The 22900-nt window shown below is 47.3% G+C and overlaps 1 protein-coding gene across 1 annotated transcript in view; it reads left to right on the top strand.

The window, feature by feature from the left end:
* The window catches only part of ASAP1 (ArfGAP with SH3 domain, ankyrin repeat and PH domain 1), a 348258-nt gene that overhangs the window by 299553 nt on the left and 25805 nt on the right, over window positions 1-22900 (top strand). The window contains exons 16-24 of the mRNA XM_080800600.1: window positions 2023-2186; window positions 3766-3899; window positions 5290-5381; window positions 10378-10564; window positions 11230-11315; window positions 12880-12995; window positions 13138-13205; window positions 14192-14299; window positions 15117-15345. Coding sequence (XP_080656726.1) covers window positions 2023-2186; window positions 3766-3899; window positions 5290-5381; window positions 10378-10564; window positions 11230-11315; window positions 12880-12995; window positions 13138-13205; window positions 14192-14299; window positions 15117-15345 — 1184 coding nt within the window. The remainder of the gene's footprint in view (window positions 1-2022; window positions 2187-3765; window positions 3900-5289; window positions 5382-10377; window positions 10565-11229; window positions 11316-12879; window positions 12996-13137; window positions 13206-14191; window positions 14300-15116; window positions 15346-22900) is intronic.

Genomic DNA, 22900 nt, shown 5'->3' on the forward strand with positions numbered 1-22900 from the left:
GAAAACACCAGTAACACAATGCCACTGATTAAATACACTGTTGAGCCCAGTGTTTTGGATTGTTTTTAAGAAACCAATTTTTGGTTTTTAACTTGAGACTAAATGATAGAAAAAATATTCTTTAATTTAGAAGGTATTGAATGACATACACACACACATACCGCCCCATTCCTTGGCTGTTGGTTTTGAGGTGTTGAGTTCTCGGCAGCGCAGTAGAATGCTGAGCTGTGCGAGTGCATTTGCAACACGCAGGAGCTTTGCGCCTCCTGCCTTCATAGGCGTGCCCTGCAGTTCATGTACCCCAGGTAATTTGGTTTGGTTTGTAATTCTCATTGCTGCGATTCTTACTCTAACCCTTTTGTGGAGAGCCCTTTGTGTCGTATGTATGTCATCCTACAAGACACACAAAAAAACCGAGACTCTGTTGTGAACCTCTGTGCTCTCTGTGGGGGCAGTTATTAGCTGTCTGCACAGTAGGTGAGAACAAACTGTGGTTTGGAAGCGTTTTTCATTTTCTTCTTTAAAAAAGAAATTGGAGTGCCGGGGTGGCTCAGTCAGAGAAGTATCTGCCTTCAGCTCAGGTCATAATCCCAGGGTCCTGGGATCGGGTTCCACATCGGGTTCCCTGCTCCATGGGGAGCCTGCTTCTCCCTCTCCTTCTGCCTGCCACTCCCCTGCTTGTGCTCTCACTCACTCTCTTTCTCTCTGTCAAATAAATAAATCTTTTTTTTTTTAATTAACATACTTTCTTTTCTCATTCATGAAAGTAATACAAGCCCATTATAGGTTTGGAAAATTACAGAAAGGCAGAGTCAAGCAATCCATCTATCCATTATTCCTACAGAAAATTACTCAGAAAAAGCCAATATTAACATTTTGGTGAATTTCCTTCTAGCCTTTTCCTTCCCCAAACAGAAGTACCTAAAACCCTGTATATCTCTAAATTTGGGATTATACCACATAAACAGTTTTTTCTTGTTTATATCACAAAACATTATATTATTGTGAGCATTTCCCCAGTGTCATCCAAAACTCAGTTGAAAACTTTGTCAACGATACTTCAATTCTGAAAGATCAATCTAGAAAAATTGATTGAAAAGTTAAATTTTAATACCTGGTTAACTGTTCCACTCTGTGGTTATTTCCTGCTTTATTAATGAATCCTTGTTGTGTATTTAGGTGGTTTTATGCTACACTGGTAGCAGACGGTTGTTTTGTTCAGATCATACTGTGATCATTCTGCATATGTGATTTCATAGTCTGTACTTTTTTTTTTTAAGATTTTATTTATTTATTTGACAGAGAAGAGACACAGAGAGAGGGGGAACACAAGCAGGGGAGTGGGGGAGGGAGAAGCAGGCTTCCCACCAAGTAGGGAACCTGATACGGGGCTCAGTCCCAGGACTCCGAGATCATGACCTGAGCCGAAGGCAGACGCTTAGCAGCTGAGCCACCCACGTGCCGCATAGTCTGTACTTTCTATTTCAGATTATTAACATCAGCGTGTTTGTTGCTGTACCTTTGCCACAAGCATAAATTCTTAAAGCTGCTCATGAAATAAATACTCCTTCATTTTCACTTCCAAGCCCACTTTCCCCCCACAGTGGACTGCCAGAGAACAGATGCCTTCTGCTAAACTATTTCTTGCCTTCTGTCCATTTTTCACCAGTTCTTTCGCATCCTTGCATTGGGTTAGTCCCGCAGCAAGCCCTCTTCATTCTGATGTTTGCTAGCTTCCGTCCAAATGGACGTGCACACACCTTGTCACCCCTGCAGGCCCTCCGTGATGTGGATTCATCTCTCCTCTGTCCCTCTCCCCGCTCTCATTTTCTCCAACGTGTTACTTTGCATTCTTTTACTTTCTCTTTGGATTTAATGTCTTTCATTTTTTTCCTCACTTTATTGCTAGGGAGGGCGGGTGGTCTCTCTTGGAAGTTCTTAACAAAAACAGCATTTTTTGCAGTGGAAGGAGGAAGCAGTGGCCTTGCTTTTACGTCTCCTTCCTCCTGTTTTCAACAACAGATGGATATCCGTATTGACAAATAGCAAAGAAGAGGCCCTCACCATGGCCTTCCGTGGAGAGCAGAGCACGGGGGAGAACAGTCTGGAAGACCTGACGAAAGCCATCATTGAGGACGTCCAGCGGCTCCCTGGGAATGATGTCTGCTGCGATTGTGGCTCATCAGGTATTTGCCCCCAAACGGGAGCTGTCTTCTTCCACAGCCTTTCTCCTCCCACGGAGTAAACACGAACTGGGTATTTAAATCCTTATCTCCGTATGGACATAGACACATACCCACCACTGCTTCCAACTTGAACGGTCCCACCCCTGAGCTGCTTTTACGCGTGCTGTTCGCTCAGCCTGGAAAACTCCCACCTGCTCTCCTCAAGTGCCCCAAATGGCCACCTGCCCAAATGCTGCCAGTTAAATGAGCACCAGGGGTAAACGGAGAGAGCCCTGGACGCAGAGTCCATCGTCCTGGTTTTGAATCACCAGCCTGCCACTCACGGCCTGGACGACCTCATGCCAAGTCCCTTTACCAGTCTCATCAGGTTTCCTGGGCTAAAATGAGATAATAGACCTCTGCTGTTATGAGGACTCACTGAGATGCTATATCTGCAATCGTCCCAACCCATTGTATTTTACTTTCCTTCCTTTCTGCTCAGTGAAAACCGCCCCCCAGCCTCTGTGTCACATGGGTGTCACCTTCCCCCAAACTTCTGTTTTCAGGTAGCGTCTGTATTACGTAGATATGGACAGTAAGTAACGTGTGTTCAGTGCTTACATTGTAATATGGGCTCTGCTAGTTGTTCTGGCTTTTCTTACTGAATCCTCACAGATGCTCTATGAGCAAGCTACTAACATCCTCAATATTTTACAGATGAGAAAACTAGGGGACTCTGAGAAGTTAAGTGACCTCCCAAAGTCACACATCTAGTAGGGATCAGAGCGTGGATGCAAACCTGTGGTTCTTAAGCATCATGATATCCTTCCTAATTGTTTTCCTTGTGGAAATAGACTTCTCCGTACCCCATGCCTTGAGCACCTCAGAGACAGGCCTCCCAGTTTCTGCCGTGCTCGTGTCCCTGTGAGATAGTGACTCACACACCACATAGGATGTGGCAGAGGAGTCAGAACTCCTCAGGTACTGATCCCTCCAAAAGAAGCTTGCCACAGGGAGTGAACCCTGAAGGTTTTGGTGACAGGGGAATACTCATTCCTCCATCGTGGAGTCCAAATAGCTTAGGTCTGTGAAAGAAGCCTTTGACGTTCAGTATTTACAGCTGTCTCATTACCAGAAGGTGCTTGTGGAGAAGCCGTGACCAGGATGGTGGGTCAGTGCTGGTTGTAACTGGGAGGTTAATGGCAGCTTATGAACCGTGTCCCCTGAGCCGCACATCAGTCTGTCACTGCCGAGGATGATAACAGGGGCTGAGGGAGTATCTCTCACAAGGATGTTTCATGGGGCCACCCAGGAAAAGTCATCACATTTTCACAAAAATAAAGAACTCAATTTTGTTTTTATTCAATATCGAAAGAAAATTTTTTTTAAATTTCTTTTAGCACCATGTTGCCCTCTGAGAAGCTGGTAAGCTTCATATGAGCCCCTAGGCTGAGCTGCAAGCTTCCATGTCTAACATTTAAATCTTCCCCTTTTAATTCTTAACAAGTTTTGCTACTCTTGTTTTAGCTTCCTTTATAGTTGGCGCACTAAAATTAGGGTGTGTTTGTTTCATTGTCTTCAAAATGTTCTTTCCACACAGAACCCACCTGGCTTTCAACCAACTTGGGTATTTTGACCTGTATAGAATGTTCTGGCATCCATAGGGAAATGGGGGTTCACATTTCTCGCATTCAGTCTTTGGAACTAGACAAATTAGGAACTTCTGAACTCTTGGTGAGTAGTGACCTATACTCGGAAATGTATATTGTCATAGATATATGTAATACGTGGCTTTGGAGTGTCCTGTTTGTGCTGAGTACAAAGAATTACAGTTCCTGAATTTTGTAAATTTGCATGAATATTTAAAATGTAAATTTTGTGGTATGTAATGTTGACTATTTCTATTTCCTTTCTAAAGAACTGGTGAGTCATACATTTCTATAATTAGTTCACCTAAACTGGCTTTTCTTCTGGATGGGATTTTCAGAGCTGCCTTCTTCTTTCAGAATTAGTTTTTGTGTGATTCACTGAAGAGCAGTGAAGGGAATTAGGTGTTAAACTCACGTGATCACTTTACTTAGTGGCCTGTGTTACTAAAAATAGCTACTGAAGAGTCTGTCTCTGTTTTTATTGTTTGTAAATTTGTAGAAGCCCCTCCCCCACCCCGCCCATAATTCCAGAGTGGTCTATTAGCTACCGCCTTAAAGCCCATCACTCTTTAACCCATAACTTCTTCTAAGCATTGATGGTCAATGTTTGTGTGAGCCCCTGATTTTAGGAAGTAGGAAATTCAGGAAGTATGATACTAATGCTTAACTCCCTGATTCATACCAGGATTAGAGGAAAAAAGGCTCTGAGCTTACAGCTAACACATTCTTCTTGAGTGTGGAAGTGGAGCCACTCCCTCTCCTTGACTTAAGCTAATGACACCCCGTTGACAACTAGAAACAGGGAGAGAAAATCCTAAACACTTGCCGGGTGATAAACCCAAGATTTCCCTGCAGAGACCTGATAGCGTGAATGTTTCCTAAGCTTTGCATTGCTCCCCAAATGATCTGAGTGACCGGAGGCCCTTCAGGACAAATTTTCCTGGAAGGGTCTTGAACCCAGAAGCAGAATGCTTCGTGTAGGATTTTTATGTGTATCCCAGATACAAAGGAATCCTGCCTCCTCCTCTGCTCAGTCTAAAAATGAGATATGATAGAGATTGAAGAACAGTGGTTGCCTTTAAGCATTTAACCTGGATTCACGTGTGTAACCTGCTGTCTCGTCCCAGAGTATGTGGGGAGAGGGCACATACTCTGTTCTAGCTCTAGCTCTATGCTGTTCTAGCATTTATTACATGGTCTTTGTAAAAATCATTGGTTTTTCTGGTCAGTGGCCCCACGAATCTGTTGCTTCTGCAGGAAGGAATGTGGTTTACCCCTTTATTTCCAGCACCCTGAAGTTCTGTGCCTGGCACATAGTAGGTGCTCGGTAAATATTTGTTGACCAGATGTATGGATGGTTTGTATCCTGAGTCAAGTGAGGGAGAGATACATATTCTGAAATCTCAAAAGCAAATAATAGGAAACTTTTAAACTCATAGTAAAGGTGGCTGTATTGTGTTTTGTTTATGTTACAGCTGGCCAAGAATGTAGGAAACAATAGTTTTAATGATATTATGGAAGCAAATTTACCCAGCCCCTCAACAAAACCCACCCCTTCAAGTGATATGTAAGTACTTCTAATATACTGAATTCTTTACCATTCTGTAATTGTTTTTTTGTCCGTACAAACAATGTCTTAATGGTTATGGTATTTTTTTCCCAGAGGGAACCCCAATAGGAGGAAAACACAGAGCAAAGAAAAGTATTTTGGAATGTACTTCTGGAGTGCACAAATTACGCTCATTGACATGGTCCCCTAGGTAGTTGCAGCTCTCTATGGACATGGTTCTCTCTAAGTCATGACATGTTGTGATAAATAGGACACAGACAGAAGCGATGGCCCGTTCGAATTAGATGGGGAAAGTCCAGACTCTTACCAGTGAGGCTGTAGGGAGCAGTCTGTCCCAGGTGTTGCTGGGGGGTGTGCTAGTGGCCCCTTACCCAGGAGGCGCAAAATACCCATATTTATCACAGTCATTGATGTATTTACTTTCTAACTTTGCTGAGCCACTTCTGGGAATTGACTCCTGATCTGTAATAGGAAAAGATGAGGAACAAAACGAACATTTATCTGTAGGTCTCTGATTAAATTAGTTTACGGTACAGCCACACAGCAGAACGCTGTGCAGATGTAAAAAGAATAAGGAGGCTGCTTACATCCCGACGTGGGACGATCTCCATTAGGAATTACCGTTAGGTAGAAAAGCAAGGTGTGGAGCCCTGCACCACATATCCTGCCTTCGGGTCAGAAGAGTGGGTCAAAACCACATCAAAGTATGTTATTTGTGTTTGCGTGAAGAAACACGGGCAGATGCAGAGGAGCCTAAGAAAAGTGCAAGAGACCTTCTCAGTAAACAGTTTTTGGTATCATTTTTATTTTGGAGTCCTGTGAATCTTTAAACCTATTAAAAAATTTTTTCACATTGAATTTACACTTAAAATTTTTAAATACTGTGCCTGAATACGAAGACAGCTCCTATTAATTCCAGCCCTACTGAGCAAGGGAGCTTTTGGGACACAGACGCCCACCTGAATGTCCACCAAGCCCCTCCTTGGTCGTTCCTCAGGCACCACATCTGCCGAGCACTGAAACTGTTACAAGCCACATTGAAGAAATGTGGTGTTTTCACTCTGAAATCATGAGATACCGTTTCCCAGCAGGCCTCTCGGCAGTGGTCTTTTCTTGAATTCAGCAAATGCATGCTGTCTGCTCACTGCTCGCTTCGTGGTCAGTCACGTGCTGGGGGAGCTAGCTGTAAGCTCTGTCCTTGTGATGCCTGCCATCTGGAGAGGAAGGTGGCTGTAAACCAAGAAGTTAGACAGTCCATTCCTTATTCACAGATGTGAAAGGGTCACCGACGAAAAGTGAGGGAGGCTGGGTACATATTTAATATCCTAAGCTAATCTCAGGGTGTCGGGCTTAGCAACAGTGTTTAACAGTGTTTAAGCTCTGTCCTAGTGCGGAAACACCTTGGATTCCTTTCACGCTCATGAGCACAAATTACACTGAGAAGTAAGGCTTTTTAGAAGTGAATGTGATCACATAACAGCCACACAGAAACACGATCTGAAGGCACGCCACAGACCAGATGGCAGTAAGTGCTCAGATACCCAGTGCAGTCGTGCCCCCACCAGCAGTCTTACGTATTTGTGGGCCCACACCTCAGAGGCATCATTTTAGGATAAACTTCATCACAGCGTGGATTTGTATTTCCTCTTGCTCACAAGGGAGGTAGCCCGCTCTTGCCCGTCTGTTTTGCGACCTCACATGGTCATCTGGCCTCTGTCAGGCCTTCCCTTCAAAATGCTTGTGATTCTCCAGAATCTCTAATGGAGTGACCAAGGTTCCAAACTACTGGAGCCCATGTCCTGACTCTGTCAATTTTGAACCGTGATCTGGGGCAAGTGACCCCACCTGTCTGTGCCAACCTCCTAAGGTGTGGTAAGAACGGAAGGGGTTAAGTTAAAAGTGCTTCGGCCAGCTCCCAGCTTAGAGTGAGAACCACGTAAGGATTCACCATGACTGTCCCCACCACGAAGACCACAGTCTTCATCACCGTCCTCTTATTTGGCCAGCAGCCTTGAGGAACGAAGCAGGTCCCCTATGACACACAGTTCACTCACTCACTATTATTAAGCAACTTCTGTGTTCCTAGCACACATTAAGTGCCGACGATGCAGTAGTGAACACGACAGCTCCTGTCCTACATTCTGACTATGGAGAGGAGGACATGGAGAATGGTAATGGACACTTTGAAGAAAACCCAACAGGATAAGGGGGTGAAGCGTAGGAGGCATTATCCTCGGGATGGTCAGGGAGCATCTCTGAGGACTTGACATTGGATGAAGATCTAGAGATACGAAGGACAGGCGTGGGGTGTAGGGTGAGGGTAGCGGGCCTGGCAGGGGAACAGTAGTTGTGGGCGCATTCACACAGTAACAAGAAGGTAGGTGTGGCTGGAGGGGACTGAGCTAGGACAGTGGTAGCCGATGCCATGCAAGATGGAGGTGGGACCAGGTCGCAGAGGGCCTTATAAGTCATGAATGTTTGGGGATTTTATTCTCTGTGTGATTAGAAGGCTTTAAACAGAGGGAGTGACCAGAATGCTGCTAAACACCTTACAATGCATAGGACAGCACCGTGACAGAGAATCATCCAGCCACAGTGTCATTAGGGCTGAGGCTGAGAAAGCCAGCAGTGGCTGGTACATGAAGGGCAGTTGGAGGAGGGGGTGGAAACAGAAACCAAGGAGAAACTTACACCAGGCCCACTGAGAGCCAGAGATGATGTGAACTAAGTAGCAGGGAAGGGATGGAAAGTGGTTGAATTGTCCATGTGTTTTGAAGAGAGCACCAACAGGATCTGCTAAGCACTTCAAACACAGAACATTTAATTAAATTGTCCAGATGACACCTATTGGGCCTGAGCATCTAGGTAAATAGGTAGTATTTACCAGTATCTGCACCAGGGTGAGTGGGAAGGACCAGGTCTAGTGGGGACACAGGGCAAGCTTTCGTCAGCCATCAGGTAGAGCTGTGGTGTCATATTTCAGACAAGTCTGTTTCCCACCCTCCCTGCTGCCCCGTGTCAGAAAGTCCTTTGTGCCTGGACTGCAGCAGAGTGCCCAGAAAGAGTTAAACATCATGCCTGTGGAACGCACAGGGACTTCCTGCAGCTGCGGAAATAGAGACCCAGGGCTGGAGGTGCTCGTCAAAGTGTCCTGGGACATCTCCCAGGTACTCCCATGGTACCTGAGTGTCCTTAGCATCATTTCTGCCAAATTATTGAGCAACATCTGCATGACACTTCAGTGCCAGGAAGCCTCCACAGACACCGTTGTCTCAGATTTACCTCCCGTAGCTTCCTGCTCTTGATCCTCGCTCTGCCATCTTGGATGATACTAGAAAGGAAGCTTATGTATGAACCCATAGCCATATGCCATTCTTCGTTCATACCTACTCTTGCTTCCCTGGAAGGCAGAGGACTGGTACAATTTACTAATATTTCACAGATGAGGAAACAGGCATAGCTTTACCCAAGGTCACATGGATAGCATCTGATACCAGAATTGAATCAAGCCATTTCATTCTTAAATCGGATACTCCATCCATCACACAGTTGCTGCCTTTCAAACTTTTTAAAGTTATGTGCAGTGGGAGACCAGAAGCCGGGCTTAGGCCAGTCTCTTGGGTGTCTGGAAGTCCTCCAGCTCGTCATGCCATGGCCATCTTAAAAGGACTTTGACCTAAGTGTAAAGGACACCCATGAAAATAAGATCTTGGTCACTGAGCAGAATCTGCAAGTCACCAAAGGCAGTGTGCTACCATCAACCAGCTCTCACCTTCACTGCTGACCCGGAATGAAAGGAGGAGGCATCAGCTTGATTTTAAACAGTGATGGCTGGCTGTGGGGTTGGGGTGGGAGAGGGGACAGCAGCAACCTCCATAGATGCAATAGGTTTTTCTGAACAAGAACTTTTATGTCCCGTGAGTTAGAGCTTTCTCAGAAAGAAGAAAGCACCTTGTAGGTGCTGTATATTCTTTAATTCAAAAATATGCCAATGAGTTATTCCCCGCATTTTCAGATGAGAAAGCTAAAGCTTATGAAGATGAAGCTGTTTGCCCAAGGTCATGCAGCCGGTGTGCTGTTAGAACTAGGATTTGAATCCACAATCCATTTACTGCTTTTTCATTGAGTGGCTCATATAACTGGGAAAATCGTGGGATAAGCTCAGGGATGGCTGGCTCCAGGATGTCAGACAGTATCATCTGGACCCTAGCTTGCTTGCCCAACTCTTCTTTCCTTTCCTCTGAGCGGACTTCTGTCTCAGCCTTTTTGCCAAAAGTGGCAGAAGTAACCATCGGGCCAGTTAGGTCAGATAGTCACACCTGCAGCTGGGAGGTGGGCCCGGTCCCGGAGCTTGGGACAGAACTGCAAGTAGAGAAAGGACGAGTTCTTAAAAAGAGAAATGCATATACCCACTCAGACTGTGGGAGTGTTACCCATGACAGTCTCCTGCTCCCAGCGGAACCTGCAGGAAAGACAAGTCCCCTTTATTCTGGAGTTCAGAAGTTGGCCTGTGGTAGCGAATTTAAAGACAGCCTTCTTGAACCTCAGACTCCTTACCTGTTAAAACAGGGAGTTGTGCCAGATGACTAAAATTTTTTCAGTGAAGCTCTGGAAATGTCATTGGTCTTTTAGAATTATTGTTTTAAAATTTCTTAATTTCTTTATATGCTTCTGGGTATCTGACTTTGAAGTAGTACACAGCCGATTTCTCAAGCTGTTGCTCAAGGTGGAAAAGAAATCCTCTATGATCTGTGTGCCCATTGATTTTGTACTATATATTGCTTGCGCATATACTAGTAAATGTATAAATCAGTTTCTTCATCGTGTCTGTGATGAGATAACTTGGTCTAAAACCTGATTTGTTTAAATCCTGAAAGGAGCCTAGGAGAGTATATCTCACTTCAAAGAGAATTGTTTTTCAGGAAAATGTCGGTTTTTCTTAGCTCGTAGGAAAAAAAAAAATCTTTGTTCATATTGCTCTGGTCTGTTTTAGGACTGTGCGGAAAGAATATATCACTGCGAAGTATGTAGATCATAGGTTTTCAAGGAAGGCCTGTTCGTCTTCATCAGCTAAGCTGAATGAATTGCTCGAGGCCATCAAATCCAGGGATTTACTTGCACTAATTCAAGTCTATGCAGAGGGAGTAGAGCTCATGGAACCACTGCTGGAACCCGGACAGGTAAGGCTCCACTGAAATCATACAATAAAAAAGAATGTGGAGAATGAGTTTAAAAAATAATGAGATTCAGGGCACCTGGGTGGCTCCGTTGTTAAGACTCTGCCTTCCTGCCTTCGTGCAGCTCAGGTCATATCCCAGGGTCCTGGGATCGAGCCCCGCATCGGGCTCCCTGCTCAGCAGGAAGCCTGCTTCTCCCTCTCCCACTCCCCGTGCTTGTCCCCCCTGCCCCTGCCATCAAATAAATAAATAAATCCTAAAAAAAAATAATAATAATAATGAAATTCTAATACACTGAGTGACCATGTCTAAATCAGGACAATTTGAGAGTAAAGGAGTACTATTAATAATTACTTTCATGGGGGCGCCTGGGTGGCTCAGTGGGTTAAGCCTCTGCCTTCGGCTCAGGTCATGATCCCAGGGTCCTGGGATCAAGCCCCACATCGGGCTCTCTGCTCAGCGGGGAGCCTGCTTCCTCCTCTCTCTCTGCCTGCCTCTCTGCCTACGTGTGATCTCTGTCTGTCAAATAAATAAATAAAAATATTTAATAAAAAAAATTTAAAAAATAAAAAAAAATAATTACTTTCAGGTAACTGATGTGAATAAAGCTGCTGTAGGTAAAGTAGGACATGTGATTACCCTACTTATCCTCATCCTGTCCTTTTCAGGAGCTTGGGGAGACAGCCCTGCATCTTGCCGTCCGAACTGCAGACCAGACATCTCTCCACTTGGTTGACTTCCTTGTACAAAACTGGTATGGTTTTCATTTTTCTCTGAATACGCCTTGTAAGTTAACACAAATCAGTCTTCTCAGGGACCCAGATCAGGAATCGACAAGATTTTTATAAAGAGCTCGGTACTATTTAGGCTTTGCAGACCATGAGGTCTCTGTCACAGCTATTCAGCTCTGCCGTTGTAGTGTGAAAGCAGCCATAGGCCATATGAAGATGAATGAGCACAGCCATGTTCCAATAAAGCTTTATTTATAAAAAACAAATATAGGGCCAGACATGGCCTACGGGCTATAGTTTGGCAACCCTTGGCCTAGAAAGATGTAAAATCCTGTCTCTGTCAAAACTTGCTGGATTAGAAAAGATTGAAAGAGGGAAGACTTAACAGCACAGGTCAACAGGATCTGTGAGTTTTCATTGATCATAAGTTCATTATAAAACTACAGTGTCAGGGTGCTTGGGTGGCTCAGTCATTTAAGTATCTGTCTTTAGCTCAGGTCATGATCCTGAGGTCCTGGGATCGAGCTCCATGTCGGACTCCCTGCTCAGCGGGGAGCCTGCTTCTCCCTCTCCCTTTACCCTTCCCCATCCCCACTGATGCTCTCACTTTCTCTCATATAAATAAAATCTTTAAAAAAAAATAAAGAAAAAAGAAAAAACTACAGTGTGTGTGGCTGACTCAATCAGTAACTCAGATTTGGGACATACTAATAAGACTACAATACTGAACACAGGGAGTCTGGACTTGGCTATATTCTTCAGTGGGTAGTTCTGTAAGCCACAGATTATTAGGAGGAACTGTAGCTCATCCAAAGGCGAGTGGTCAGAATAGCAAGGGGATTTGAACCCACATGTGAAGTATGATGCCTGGACGCAAGCCACGTATAAATGTCCACACGTCCTCCTTAGAGGTAGTACAGTGTGGTAGTTAAGAGTGTTGGCTCCGGGGCGCGCCTGGGTGGCTCAGTGGGTTAAAGCCTCTGCCTTCGGCTCAGGTCCATGATCCCAGGGTCCTGGGATCGAGCCCCGCATCGGGCTCTCTGCTCAGCGGGGAGCCTGCTTCCTCCTCTCTCTCTCTCTCTCTCTCTGCCTGCTTCTCTGCCTACTTGTGATCTCTGTCTGTCAAATAAATAAATAAAATCTTTAAAAAAAAAAAAAAAAGAGTGTTGGCTCCAGGACAGGCTGCCTTTTTTTCAAATCCCTGCTCTGTCTTCCATGCCCTGATAGTGTTGAAAGCAGGTACTTCATCCTCTTTGTGCCTTGGTATTTTCATCTGTAAAACAAAGGTGCTCATAAGCTACCCCACTGGGTAGCCATGAAGATTTAATGAACCAAGGTACATAAAAGCTGAGAGTGTCCCATAAGGAGGCACCCGAGCAACGCTGGCTCTTGTTGTCGTTAGGTGGCTTATAAACGTAGGCGCAATGTTAGCAGCATCCTAGTTTGCCCTGCTTGCAAGTAGGTCTCAAGCTTGACTCTACTGTTTGCACAGAAATAAGTGGTTAATCTGTAGCCTTAAGTTATTGATGTCCTATTTTAATCATATTTTAAGTTATACTTTCTTCTGATGATATTTTAATTTTTCAGTGGGAACCTGGATAAGCAGACGGCCCTGGGCAACACGGCTCTGCACTACTGCAGTATGTACAGTAAACCCGAGTGTTTAAAGCTGCTTCTCAGGAGCAAGCCCACCGTGGGTGTCGGTAAGAGTGGGATCCGGTGCCTCAGTCACGGGGTCAGCGTCCGGTTGGCTAAAACCGAGACCAGAATCATATGATTATTGTCTGTAGCCTTTTCAAGATATATCTTAGATAATTATGCAGATTTCTTTTCTCTCTGTTTTAGTGAACCAGGCTGGGGAGACTGCCCTGGACATAGCAAAGAGATTAAAAGCTACCCAGTGTGAAGATCTGGTAAGCAAAACAGAGGTGGGGCATCCGTTAGACACCAGCTGCCTTAGAATGTCATCCTCAGAGACTGGAATTGGGATAAAAGAAACAGATTCATCTTGCTGAACATCGACTAAAGGAATTGAGACAAGCACTGGGTCTCCATTTGAAAAAGTGGTAGAATGATGGATTTGTCATTCCTGTGTCTTTTCAGTACACTTATGACATAGGAGCTAAAAGGCATTTGAGAGATATGATTACCTTGTGAATTAAGGTCATGCTTTTTATATGCCAGACCCTTGGGCTTTCTCTGCAGCTCAGTAGCAAAGAAGAATTATTTGGAAGCCAATTCCAAAAATTGGGCAAGTCAAGTTCAGAGTATAATGATTTTCAAAATGTTAAATGCATGGCTTCCCCCACCAGCCCCATACTTCTGGTCCCATTGGTTCTCTTCTATCCCTCTGGGCCTTAGCATAGTGTGGTTCTCTTACTGGTGGGGAAGGATGAGGCAGGAAAGGTAAGTGCCATCCCCTTGAGTTTCTGCCCAGCACCAGCTGCAGGCCAGCACTTGTAGGTTTCTGTTCTTACAAGAACCCTGTGAAAAAGCTACAGTGCTCCTTGCCCCCATCTCATGGAGAAGAAAAGTGGGCCACGGATTGAACTGGGACTGTCTGACTTAAAGGGCTTACTTCTCGTACTTCACTAACTCTGATTTTGCTTTCCAGCCAGGAATTTTCACTTTTGAGGCTCATTCTTAGTATTTAAGAAAGCTTTTAATTTGCAAGAGAAGCCATGTTCTCAAAATAAGAAAGCCTCTGCCTGTAATTCTGGGCAACTCCTCTGAGCCGGTCCCACAGCAGCCCAGCCCTGTATAATCAGAGTTTTACCCTACAAGCAGCTGCTGGTGATTCATTGGAAACCAAGACCGAGGTGGGATTTGCTCAGTGGTTATATAATAGTGGGATGTTTAACACTTAAATGAACATGGTTATACCTGCTGTTCCTTTCAGCTTTCCCAGGCTAAATCTGGGAAGTTCAACCCCCACGTCCATGTGGAATATGAATGGAACCTGCGACAGGAGGAGATGGATGAGAGTGATGACGACCTGGACGACAAAGTGAGTTCCAACAGTGCCTCTGAGTCCCTGCTGCTGTTCCCAGGTTGCCTGGACTGTGTGGCCGAGATCATTCTTCATGAGACTGTGTCTGGTCTTGTGACCTGGGACCAGTTTCTTTGCTCAGTCTTTGATCTTTGTTGGGTACCACCTTGTTGGGCCGCTCACGAGGTCCGTGCTTCCATGGGGGCTGGTGGGCACCTACAGCAGGCAGAGGTCCCAGCTATCCATGCAGGCCTGGTGGCTCTGGGTGAACTTGAGTCTTCCGCCTTGGGGAGTTACATGGATGCCACTGCTGTCACCAGGAGTGCAAACACGAGGGACACCTTAGAGGCCATTGAAGACAGTTTTGAATCTGAAAGGTCAGGATTGGACCCACAGGTGTGGATCATCAGGACCACAATGTGGAGGCTACTTCCTAAGGGGCTGCCGAATGAGAAGGGAGGCGAGCACTCAGAACTCTGACTGCAGAGGGTTGAGCAGGGAAGGAACACGCTGTAGAGGTCCCACGTGGGTGGAAAAGCAGTTCAGCGCTGGTGAAATGTCTTGCAGAGGGCAGGTGTCTGTTTAGTTAAAGGATACCGTTGACCAGGCCCTTCGGTTTCTGAGTACTTCTGATTGCTACCCAGTGCCTCCCTAGTGTGACTCTGATAAAGGTGAGCTGAGAATCAGGAGGGCAAGAACCGCATCCCCCGTCTTGGGCTGGGTCATGGCTGACCTCAGAGCATGCAGAGAGCCACAGGAGCCCCTTGTCCTGGTGGAGCCTGAAGCGTAGCCCTCGGTGAATACCTCACCCCCTGCACTTTTATGTCTCCCGCAGCCGAGCCCCATCAAGAAAGAGCGCTCCCCGAGGCCTCAGAGCTTCTGCCACTCCTCCAGCATCTCTCCCCAAGACAAGCTGTCACTGCCGGGATTCAGCACTCCGAGGGACAAACAGCGGCTCTCCTACGGCGCCTTCACCAACCAGATCTTCGTCTCCACAAGCACAGACTCGCCTACGTCACCGACCACAGAGGCGCCTCCGCTGCCTCCTAGAAACGCCGGGAAAGGTACGGACTTTGAGAAGGGCTCTGCAACTCCCTCCTCAAAGTGCGCGGTCTGCGCAGCTTTGAGGTAAAAATCGCAAGGTGCATCCCAGTGGCAGAGCATGGAATGTGATGTCAAGGACAGCTTGAAATAGGGCCTTGCCATCTGCTACCGACAGTAGGATGGTGTTGTAGGCACTCCTCATGCGTCATGCTGTGCTCTCCTCACAACAGTCCTGTGAGGTGTGTACTTTAGTGCCCATTTTACAGATGAGAAAACTAAGGCTTATGGAGGTAGCATGACTTGCCCAAGGTCACACAGCCTATAGGGGGGAGAGCTGCAATTCATTCCAAGGTCCACCGGGCACCAAACCTCTGTTGTTTCTTGTGTGACGTAGTGTGCAATTGTAGTTCTTCAAAAAGTTAACTTTTCTCTACACGAAGCCGTCTGCCTGCTGGAGATGTTAGTAGTAATAGCAGTAGTTAGTAGTTGCGAAGCAGTTGCTTTATGACAGGCCCTAAGGCCAGTACTTCTCATTCTGTGCTCAGAAAATGAGGGGGGTCCTACAGTTGCTGGGATCGTGCAGACAAGGAGACTGTGGTTCAGAGATGGTGAGTGATTGGCCTCATATTTCCAGATCTCTGGGGTTCTAACCCGGGCCTGTATGACCTGAGCCCACTCTCCTGACCTTTCTGATGAGGATTGTTTTTCCATGAGACGCTACCTGGGAAGACTTTTACCCACAAGAGGGGCATTGTGTAGTGCACCGTCCAAAGCCTTTGCCAGGCTGGCACTGAGGGCTGATGGTCCACCGCCCCGGCCTGTGGCAACAACGTGCTTGTCCCGTATCCCACATCCACAGAGAGTGCCCAGCTCTGAACGTCCGTGTATTCCCACCTGTACAGCGACGAGTCGAGATGCAGAAATGGCAACATTCAGGAGTCACCTCAGCCAGGGGGAAGCTTGGGGTTTGGTCTTGGCCAGCAAATGCAAGTGCAGGCTTCTCCCTGTGTGCTCAGCCTGTGCTCACACAGGTTCCGAGGACCCCTCCGTGCACAATGCCATGCCTATTTGAATCACACTGGGGCTATTTTCTGAGAAATGTGAGCTTTATTCAGAACAGTGTTTTTTCAGAGCTCATTCTCCATTGAAAAGTGTTATAAATGGGAGCTGTGTTCTTAGAGGGACCCCAAATGGCCTCATAGATCATAAAATAGTGGAGAAAATGCTAAAATAAGGTTTTGGCTTGAACAGTGCTCATCAAAGATAACTAGCGACCGTAGGGGAAGAGTGATAGACAGCACACGTGAGCCAGTGGTTTGACCCACCAGTGTTTCTCTTACCCTTCCAATACATTATACACTAGAATGTACATAAATAAGGTTTCAGATTCCTTACTCAAACATGAGTCTCTCATGTTACAGATGTGGGCAGCACGGTGAGAGTGCTGTGTTGCAGCCCCCATCTGCGTAATCCTGTTCCCTATTAGAGTAGCAATCGGATAAGACCAGAGATTTCCCTTTGTGGACCCCAGAGAGGACCACAGAGAACCTCCAGACCAGGTAAAATAATCGAAGAAAACTCTGGAAGGGTCCATATCCTCTGACCCTGGTTACCAACATAATAGTGATGACCTGTCTAGACAGGGTAGGCCTGTACCTGTCAGAGAACCTCCAGGTGATTGAGAATCTTGGAGGAGGTTTGCAGGAGAGAAGGAACCAGCGTCCTAGTGACCAAGAGGCTGCCTCACCTTCCTACACCTCTTTCTGGAATTTTATCTCAAGGGGCCACAGAAACCCATAAAATATTCTGTCTGACTCGATGCCAAGCATCTGTCTCCTGCCTTGAATAAATTCTAACTAGCGCTTTACCAGAGGCCCAGAAAACAAAGACCAAATGTATTAAGTGATCCAGCTGCTGAAACAAGTGCTCAGAGACTTGGCCATGGCCACCGTGGTCAGCCCCGGAGAAGCTACTTCCCCATCCCGGCACTGAGAATAGAAACTCCTCTCTGCTAGAAGCCGAGGGCTCTTGCAGGCTGCTCGTAGTGGGACATCAGATGCGGGGAGACAGAAGCAGCACAGGCTTCCCCTGGACTTTCTAAGGGGCCTGAGATGGTCCTGTGCCCTGCAGCTAGCCTGGCTCGCGTGCCCTTCCATTTGGAAAAGTGGTAACGTTTAGAATGGAGATCTTAGAAGACATTGTTGAAAATCAGCTGACACTCTGTGCAGAGATAATCATCCTCTGTTTTGTGGCCCTTATGTGTTTTTCATTTCACTCTGTTGAGCTGGTAGAACCATTTGCATGAAAACAAGGATGTCTTGACTGTCATTTGGTTGCTCATTTTCCATGGAAGTGATGTCGCGGTCTCTGCTTGCAGCAGTGGTCATTTCCACACTGTGAATTTAGGGCTTGGATGGAGGGCGGCTTCCGGCGAGGCATAGCAGACACTCAGGATAAAGTCCCACTAATAAGAGGAGTACAGAGGGGAAAGGGGGAAGGGATTATTCTAGTCAGCACAGGAATATTTTCAAGAATCTCCAGCTGCCTCATCAGAATTTAGGGAAGTTTGACCTAAATTGCCATCAAGCAAAGCCCCTTTGTGCTTACGCCGGGCTCCATCAGTATGGGGAGACAGCAGCTCAGCACCCCAATCTCACCACCCTTGAGCCCTAGACACAGTTTCCCACCTGACCTCTTAGGATATGAAGTCCAGTGAGAGTCTGTGAAAGCTCTAAGATTCTCCCTCGTGATCAGCACTTGCCCCCCGCCCCCCACTGTACAGTATGTTTGTTTAGACTTGAAATTCTTCAAGCTTGCCAAGATTGGTTTGTTTTTCATCTTTGAGCAAAAAATTAATGTCCTAGAAATTGGGTTTTAGAGAGCTGGAAGGATGCTGAAAGGTGATCATAGTCTGCTGCCCATTGTACAGCTAAGGAAACTGAGCCTGGGAAAGGGTGAGGAACTGATTTCCGGCCACACAGTGGCTATTAGTGGGTGGAAAGTAAAAATGGCCCTGAAGACTCGACAGACCAGTTTGACCTTCTGGTTTCTTCTTCCCCACGTTGAGGAAGGTGCTTGATCTCTGTCTTGCCTTCCTAGTGGTCTTGTCCTCAGAATCCAGTGAGCCAATATGGGGAGAAAGCATTCTGTAACAGGCAAAGCCCTGAAGTCCTGGGCAAGGCGCCCCTGGGACTGTCCGGCTGTGGCCACAGATGTCTCTAGAACACGGAGGATCACGGGGAACAGTATGGTGCCGCACAACCCATCCCCCAGAGCAGGGGCTGGAGACAGACACACTGCTTGTGGTTGGCTGGTTTGATTTAACTCTGTCTGTGACTTTAAGCTGGAGAGCTGCGATTTTCTCCTGTTGTCCGCTTGCACATCTGTACCCCACAGCGACGCAGACTGGGGGCGACATGAAAGGTTATACAGGTTAATGGGGTATATGGGCAGCATCTAGCTGAGCACCTAACAGAGTGCGTGCCCAGGGAGGGGCCCACTGCTGACACTGTAGCCACCGTAGCTCCTTGGCTCCAAAAGAAGCTGTTTGGGGAGAAAAGGCGCCAGGGTGATGTCCCCCCAGTCTCATGAGCAGGGGCTCTGATGCCAGCTGCGTAACGCAGGCATCACATACTCAAGGAGAGCGGTCGTTAGGTGAATGAATGATGAGTCTGGCCTCGGGAAGCTTACTTGACTTACTTACAAGAGCTGACTCTCCAAGCTTTGAGAAACACAAAGCGCTCATACGTTGCTGTTTCCTCCGTCTGTTGGTGGAGTCGGGACCACAGAATCTGACATTAAGCAGCGCCTGTGAATATCAGGTGAGCGCCTGTATGACCTCTGGGTGCGCTTCAGACGCGTTTTTGGTGACGTGGATTCCTGCTTTGGACAGGCTGCAGCCTTGGTCTGAGCCCCCAACAGCCAGTCAACGGCCCCGGGCCATGCTCGGGTCAGAGTGGGAACCACATGCCGTCCCCCATCCGCTGAGGTGAGGAGACAAAGTACCCTCGTGATCCCAGAGCAAAGCTGGAGAGCACCACGCCATCTGAGCTTGTCTGTGAGCCACGCTGTGGGGCCAACCTCCCTTCCCCCTCCTCCAGGAAGCCTCCTTCCCTGGCCCTCCCTGAGAGACGGGGCTCCTGCGAGTGCGCTCATCCTCTCCCTGCCCTGGGCTCTTCAGCGTCGAGCTGATCTTGCCAAGCATCAGGGTCTTGGTGTGGAAACCACGCTTGGGCCTGTACCATGCTGGCGCGCTGCTCAGAGATCGTGAAGTCGTGTCTGTAGTGACCAGCACGTGGCGAGCCTTCCACCGACGGGGACGTGTTCGATCCTCCTGCGTGCATTCGGTTGAACAAATGGGCTGGGCCCCGCATGCAGTGAAGGAGGGGGAGAAGGCAGCCAGATGTGCGGTGAGCCGCGGCCCTGGGTGCCTCTGGGGGAGCCTGGAGCAGGAGGGGTGAGGGAGTCTTCCTTTGGCTCTCCTGCGGCACAGGGGCTGCGAGTGAGCTGGCCTTGCGCCCCTGGCATGGAAGGGGGGTGCTCTGTCCGTGCTTGCTGAGTGAATATACAACAGCAGCGTCCGTGAAAAGTATGTCCTAGAAATGTGCGGCCAGTCTGGAGGGGCCTCTCCTAAAACGACTCCAGTATCTTGGGGGTGTAATGGTGGACTTGCCAAAAGTCTTTCTACAGAATGTGTGCAGCATTATGGGCAAACAGTCACGTGAGCATCTTAGACAACATTTCCGCGGCTTTCATGCGAGGCCCATGGCGGTCATCAGAGAGGGAGGGGAGGGGGCAGGAAGAAGGTGTCCTCCAGACCAAAGCTGCCGCCATCAGGGTGTGTTGCGGGATGATGACAGCTGGCCTAGGAACTGTTTTCCTTATAGCAGCGTTATTCCTATGCTGATGACTTTACACTTTAAATGGATTTTCTTTTTAACCTCATAGGAAGATAACCATTTGAGTGGCTCTATATCAAAGCATCCCATGGGCTGTCATCACTGATCCATGTCAATTTTTTGTGAGTTTTTTGGCCTATTTTTATCAGTTTCCCTGATCCCTTTTAAAGCATGGCACATCTGTCCCCTTACACTGGCCACTTGCAGGCCAAGAGCATGTCTGGGATTTTGGCCCTTAGGGGTGGCCACTTGGCACAGGCTCACTAACAAGTCACCCACTGCCAGGTGTGGACAGGGAAGCAGAAGGATCATGTTGTGCTTCTTGTGTGCGGAGACGTCTGAGTAGTTGTGAAAGAACCACCCTTAGGCCCCTGCGTCCAGGCACTGTGATGTTAGTTACTGGGGTCCTGGAAGGAGGGTGAAGGATGGGGAACAGCCCATGCCGCATGGTACGCAGCGTGGTATCACTCCTGCATCAGCCGCCATGCCAGAGCCCTGCCCAGCCTGCTCCTGACTGTGCGCGGCCTCCCTGCCCTCTACCGCACCTTGCTGTGCCTCTGTTTCCCCACCCGAGTGCAGTGATCATGGTGCCTTCCTACTACACACAGGGCCCTTCTCAACAGAAATACACTGTGTCTTTATCTACTTTTTTTTTAAGATCTTATTTATTTTTAAGTAATCTCTACACCCAGTGTGGGGTTCAGACTCAATCCCGAGATCAAGAGTCTCACGTTCCACTGACGGAGCCAACTGGGTGCCCCATCCATAACTCTCTAAAGTAACAAACCTTTCAGGTCTATACTGTGAAAAGCATTTGTCTTGTTCCAAGTTGTATGCAGATGGAATTTCTGCTGTTGTCACTTACTGTCTATGGCATGGTGTGTTTAGAACATGTACCTTGTATTTCAGTGTTTTCAGAGATTGTCAAAATAGTTTTTAAAGCAGTCTTCTGGGTCTTGTTTTGTTTTTTTTTTACTTAAAATTTTAAAGATGTACTTTTAACTTGGCCTCCCAGCATGGCAGACCCTCTGGGTGGTTTGTTTCACTAAAAACCAAATGTACGAGGACAATGAGAAAGCATCCTTCTGAGTTACGCCATGAGTGAGTTCCATAGACTTGTATTGTGTTCAGAATGTGCCAGGCACTGAGCGACATGAAGACGACATGAATCCTACCCCGAGGGAGCTTTCAGCCTAGGAAGGAAGAGAAAATCCAGCTATAATGCAACATAGAGAATACTGAGAGCCATTTCGCTTTGTGGTGGATGGGTCACAGGTAACAGCCGTCGCCCCAGGGCAAAGGGAATGGGTTAGAGAAAGCTCTGGATGAGGTTCCGGCTGGGCTGACCCTTCACCGATGAGGCGCAGAGGAGGGAACACAGTTGGGCACGAGTGTTCTGGTCAGGGACACGTAGGGCCATTCGCAGGATAGCAGGGTACCATCAAGGACCAGTGCCTGGCCTGGAGTCGTAGAGAGCTGGACTCGTGCGTGTGAGTGGCCAGTTTCCTAAACTCTGAGGCTTGCGTCTCACCTCCCTGCCGGTGGGCGATCACCACAGCAGCGCTGCTTTTCAAGGGCAGTTCTAGATCACGTGTATAAACCTCTCAGTGTTGGGTCAGGCGCACAATACTCAGTAAATGACAGGTGTACAGAATTTAGGGAATGTAGGGGGAGATTTGAAAGGCATGCCGATGGTGATTTCAGTTAGGAATGGATTAAATACGTATTTTGGCGTACATGCATGGCTTTTCAAAAGGACAGTTTTTCCAGGCTCAGTAGATGCATTTCCTTGTTGTTGACGATCGAGTCCTATGTTATGAGGCTTCGTGTAAACCACCTCTATAGTCCGTGAATATATCACTGTCCTGTGAGGGGGCTTTGGTGAAGAGAGGAACAGCAATTCCTGGGCAGGTCTCAGGAAATAGTCACAGGCTTTTGTGAGTCCCAACGGTTGGGCCCAGAGGTTCTAGTAGAGCAAGGGCTTTGCAAACTGTCCAGAGCGAGCATAGCGGCTTCGAGACGGACAGTGACCTCACGTGCGAGCTTCCTGAGCCCCAGCCACACGCTGGGCACACATCTGAGCTATAGACCTCAGTTAGGGCCTCCCGGAACTGATGACATGGAGGTGCTCGTGGCAGGGCAGCCCCCAGGAGGCCAGTGGACATCTCTGGAGCTGGAACATCCAAACAGAGTGACCGGGAGGGCTCATGGGATTGCGAACAAGGCGCACCATCTGGGGAAGAGCAGAGGCTCACTGTCTCCCCTGAGAAGACCTTCTAATAATTTCATTCCCCTCAGAGTTATTTATAGAAGCTCTGGAACCTTTTTAGAGCCGTATTTTAAAGAAAGAAGATAATTTGACATAATAGTATTAGTGGCAAATGAGGAGTGGGACACTTTCTCTTATTTCCACGGGCCCTGGCAGGCCCTCCGAGTCACCTCCAATCCTCCCCACCCTGTTAATCTTGCCTCCCACCGTTTTTGTGTTTATGTTGTGTTTATTCTATTTTGTTTTGTTTTAGCTTTCTTTAGCCTGTCAGAATTGCTTCCTTCCTAAGTCAGGACTTAGATTATTTTGCATAAAGCATCCCCTTTAGTGGTTGAGACTAATTATTAATTTTAAAAGTCTTCTAAGATCTTTACATCTTTTTTGTTTTGTTTCGTTTTGTTAAGATTT

This window comes from Martes martes (genome assembly GCF_963455335.1).
Source record: "Martes martes genome assembly, chromosome: 4".
NCBI lineage: Eukaryota > Metazoa > Chordata > Mammalia > Carnivora > Mustelidae > Martes > Martes martes.